General features: G+C 48.1%; 1 protein-coding gene across 1 annotated transcript in view; it reads left to right on the forward strand.

Annotated features, from left to right (window-relative positions):
- T265_14649 (hypothetical protein) overlaps positions 1 to 4,423 on the forward strand; it is a gene marked incomplete at both ends in the record, with an annotated part of 20,260 nt that extends 15,837 nt beyond the window's left edge. The window contains one exon of the mRNA XM_009174612.1: positions 4,272 to 4,423. Within this exon, the coding sequence (XP_009172876.1) occupies positions 4,272 to 4,421 (150 nt within the window). The remainder of the gene's footprint in view (positions 1 to 4,271) is intronic.
- Positions 4,424 to 5,157: the final 734 nt, after the last annotated feature.

Here is a 5,157-nt window from a genome sequence, read left to right on the forward strand (position 1 = left end):
CACATTATGTCTAGATGAAAAATATTCCTGCTGATACGGGTTTGCAGCGCCGTCCATTTGTACTGCTCGGTCAGACCACTATGAATTGCCATTCTCCAACGGAAAGTCGCCATCGGGACATGGTGGTTGAACCTAACTTCAATGACCCTGCTGACTTCCAGCTGAAAAGCTGTTCCTCAAAGTTGGTGCAGAGGACGAATGAGAGATAACAGATAAAGAGCAGCAATACTCTGTGCGACGCGCAACAGTACTGCAAAGCGATTCGGATGTAAAGTCGTACTGTGTTAGCCGTGAAGGCAGCAGGATCTTGCCACAGGCAACCGGCATGTCAGTATTTATGTCACAAAGCAAACAAAAGCTAACGAATGTCCCTAACTGATGTCGTCAAGAACAGACCGGAACTTATCGTATCTCGACAGTTTGCTTACCCCTGCAGCCAACTGAGCTGTACTGGATGACGCTCATACAGCATCCACAGCTTCTGCTGCGAGGTTGGTTCATGTACAGAGTTCTGACAAACAACCTCGCCCCCCCAGGGCTGGTGGTTAAGATCAGTGCAGCAAGTTGATCCTAAAACTTTGAGCTGCTCGGGTAGCCTCAAGTCAAGCACCACAGCCATGCAGTCAGACTTTTGAGCCAGGGGCTATGGTTGAGGAACCTAATCGTCCACCCGTTTATGTTTGAGCGCCCTAACGGTATCTCAGCCCTCATACAGGCGTGAAATGTACGAACAAAAGTGTCTTCATACCACATGGGTAGTTTCCCATGGCAGGTAAGCACTACTATGTATTACTGATGTATTCTTGTCGATGACCTGGTTCATCAGCCTCTGACCGGATCCTCTTATTCGGCCCAGAACAGTCAAGTGAAATACCTACATGAGATGACTTTACATAGGAATTCGCAACGTACATATTCTACGTCCGATACCCTCACTTAGGCTTCGCTTGTAAATTTGATGCAAGTTGTCTGCGAAACATATCTAAGTCTGTAGCGGCGTTGGGCGCCTTGAACCCCTAGGTCTGGGCAACCTGGCTGTACCTCATCCCCCGTGCTTTCATTTGGCAGCATCGCAGCTTTGCGTCGAACGGGTGATAGGCCTGAGCTATCAAGATTATCAAGAGCTAATGACTAGTGCTGCGGTCTCACTCAGCCTCGAGGCTTAAAGCGTCTCGCTTTCTGTTCAGTTTGTTAGCTATAAACCGTGTACCAAGGTAGGCTGGTTCCAGCTGCTGCGGTTTTAGTCAACCGAATATGGCACATCATGCGGAATGCAGCTCTAAAGCACGAGCGCAAATAACTGGGTGATTCAACCATGTCTGTCAATGTCACTGATGAGTGGTCACAAACAGAGTGGATCTTGCCATGGTGTGGCGATTTGTGTGCCTCCATGGCCCAATGAGCCACATTGGGTGGTGTTCGCGCGGTACTCGGAACGTTTCTCACAACAGGTTGGGGTTGGAATATGTATGCCGACTTGTTCTATGAAAATCGTAATGCACTAACACTCTTCGCCAAACACCGCTACCTTGCGGCTGGGCTTCTGAGCCAATGGCTTTGGTCGAGTACCCTAATGGTCCACCTGTCTAGATCAGGGCGCCTGGGCAGCATCCCAGCCCATGTAGAATAATGAACCCACGATTACCAGTAATCTCATGACAGATCGGCTGTCGCGTTGTATCATCAGCCGGGTCGCGTTGCTTGCAGCATACAGCAGGGCCGGTAAACGTAAACATGTTACCGCTGACGCCTCCCTTCTTACGGTTTCAAATCCCCCCCTCTAACCTAGCCCACCCTAGTCTGAATAGGACTACAGATGGCTGTTGTTCGTACGCTGGGTGCCCTGTGCATTAATGTATGGTGTCTGTCAGAAACGAAGATACAGGATGCAAGTACTTTAACTGAACTGACTGCCCCCTCCCCGTCTTCTAGGTCTCAGCTGCGGCGCTCTGGTGATGCAGAGGCTGCTACAACTGAATATGTCGGGGTGGATATTGTATCCAGCAGTCGAGCATAAGCGCCTCTACTTGACTAAATACACACTGATAGTCGTCTCTGCGCAAAGCCTGTGAAAAAGGCTCGAGAAAGTGAGGTCCATTGCACTATGTTTACTGTGTTTGCTTACGCCTCAACAGACTATAGCTCTGAATCCTCCAGGGTTTCTATGACGCTCTAGGTGCTCTTTTACAGAGGACTAAAAGCCCGGACATCGTTGGCTGCTAGTGACATGAACGCAAGGTAGGCAGGCCAGGCGCTGCTCAGGCCCAATTGGTTGGTCGTCTTGTATGAGATAAGGAAGGCACGGGCAACAGAAATCGTCTACTTCAGGTGTGTGGCGATTATAGGTTGTTCCTTTGCAACACTAATTTCCGACAGCGGAAATCGCTTGACGACGTGGTGTCCAACAACGAACCAACCCCGAATCCACATAGACCACATCGCCGTCAGTTGCGGGTGGCGATGATCGACCACTAACTGTCGCTCTTTTAGGAATAGCAGCTTGGACTCCAACCATGCGCTGCTGCTACTCAGTTTTTTTTTCAAGTCCATGCAGAAAAGACACCTCGCTTGGCCAGTGAAAGACTAATGGACCCAGGAATCAGACGAAACTTTCAGACCAATCAATCAGTTCAGCTATAAACTGTGTACCGTAGGTACATTGGTTTCAACTGCTACAGTTTCGATGACGGGGAAGTGAGAGAGTGCAAGAGATACGGCCAAGCCTTGCAAGCGATGGTACGTTCAGTTAGTTCACAAGTTGGGTGGCTCTGCATTGAAGATGATAGCTCTGAAGCACGAGCGCCAGATTGCGCAATTGAGCCAATTCTGCCAGTGTCATTGACCACTGGTGAGTTGAGTCCCGGGTTCCTCATCCAGAGAGGTGACAGCTGTCGACCCAACTAAGGTTTCATACTTTGTTGCCAGGTCATACACTGTCCACCACTCGGTCACTCCCAAACAGCACAAGGCTTCGCGAAAAGAGGTCTGCGAAGCAGCTGGTCTTCTGGCATGCAGATTGTATGTTCTAACCAGAGTAACCTATTGGGCGTGAGTAATTCATCCACCGCGGGAGAGTTCCTTCTTCCTAGTACCACCTGGCGTACATCAGTATTGCTAATCCAATGTTCCCACCAGATCTTATTAATGCTTCAGAGATACCAACTGTCAAACATTGACATCTTTCGTACATGCTTTGTGATCCATAAAGCAGCATGGATCACATCGCCGCAGGATAAACTGTGCCACTGACAAACAAACTTACGTCACCTCGGCGACATAGGTGTCAGAGGTTGGCAAAAGCTGTTCTGGCCTTTCCAATTTGAGAAATATTATCATCTCCAGCCAGTCCACCGGGACTTATACAGCTGCTCACGTAAATAGATTTATCTACCACGTTGATTGGCTCATCTGCAAGCATGAGGTGTGGGTTTGATCCCTTCTAGAATTGTAGCAGCACTTTGCACTTTGCAGGTGTGAAATGCATGCCAAACCGTGCGGCAGAGTTATTTAGGTTATTTAAAATCGTTTGCATTTGGGAAGGATCTGAAGCGAGGAGAGAAATATCGTCCGCACACACAATGTCTGTGAGGGAACGTCTCAGAAGCATTTCGACTCCCGAGGTTTCAGAGTAAAGCAGAGAAATTTCAGGCAGCATATCAATGACAAAGTTGAAGAGGAAAGGGGAGAGAGCACAGCCTTCTCTTATACCACTGGATATGGTGAACTCAGGCGAGACCTTCCCGTATACTCGCACGGGACCACAGGAGTTCGTTTACAGTGCCCGCATCAAGAAGAGGAATTTTGAGGGGCACCTTTGATCGCCAGAGTGCCAAAGTTGCTGACGATCGGCAGAACCAAAAGCAGCTTTCAGATCTAAAAAAAACCACCAATGTGTGACGTCTGGAGGAGTTGCGCTGTTCAAGAATTTGTTTCAAGGTAAAGATATGGTCGATGCTTCCTCGACCAGGGATTGATTTTCACGAATCTGTCTCTCCAGCTAAAATTGCGAAAATTGATGGAAATCAATTTTCGCAAAATAATGCCAGAGAGGATACCAGGCTGATACCATGATGACTTTCGCATGACATTCTTGCTCCCTTTTTGAAAACTGGAATGACGGTTGAGGAGCTCCATTTGGCTGGTATTCTGTTTTTGTTCTAAATCTTCTACAGTATAGTTCGATGTTCATGGAGGTCCCTCCTGTTGAGTCGTGGGTGGTGGCTGAGTGATTTAGGAGCTTGAGACAATTTATTGTCACTTTGATAGTCTAGTTACTTGAGTGGGAAAGCCTCAAGGAAGAAGACAAAGGACACCAGATGAAGATCGGCTATATTGCAGATGAACCAATGGAGGAAAGTGCGCTGCGGCTCAGTTGGCTACAACGGAGAGAAAATGAAATCTCAGTGAAACATTACAAAGGGTAGGACTGCTCATTAGAACCTGACCGTCCCAACACCTCCCTTTTCAAAGTGTGCGTACGTTTTCAGGTGTGGAATCACCCGCATTGATGTGAATGGTTTTGGGTTACGACTGGATCACCGTCTTGGTGTGCATACGGATTCGACTGGGGAGTTGTCCGTTTGTACAGGGGCACATGTGTAGATGGCAACTCAAAGGTATCCAACAATATGTCAAGAGGAATTGAGTTATATGATGTAGCAGGTGCAGCGCATCCCGCGCGAAGTTGATTCGCGTGACCGACCCATGTGGTAAACTGTACGTCAACTTCGTATATGACGTTACCCACGCGGCGTTTGATGTAACCATGAGTCCATTTCTCTCCACCGCTGCGATAGTCCTTAGCCAAGACAGAACCACCGGGCTTATAGGCGGCGTGAATGGCACCATGATTATCTGGTGTTTGAGGGATCACAGTCGCTAGTTGCTAGTATGGCTCTTCTGGCAGCAATAAGATCTGTTGACCTCGACGATATCTAATATTCATTTAGTCGAGTCAGGGGGTATGAACAAACAGTTCTGAAAGCTGAGAGCATTGTTTCTTTAGTACGCGTCCATTTAACCTCCAAGCAATCTTCGTCATTCGCATGAGTGTACGTTTGCAGTGGCTTTCTAGCCAGGTCAGATCGACACTCGATTCTGACACTTGTTGAGGTTGATTAATGGACTGCTCTGCACTAGCACGCAGTGGTGTCGGAA

The sequence above is a fragment of the Opisthorchis viverrini genome, assembly GCF_000715545.1.
Source record: "Opisthorchis viverrini unplaced genomic scaffold opera_v5_231, whole genome shotgun sequence".
Taxonomy (NCBI): Eukaryota; Metazoa; Platyhelminthes; class Trematoda; order Opisthorchiida; family Opisthorchiidae; genus Opisthorchis; species Opisthorchis viverrini.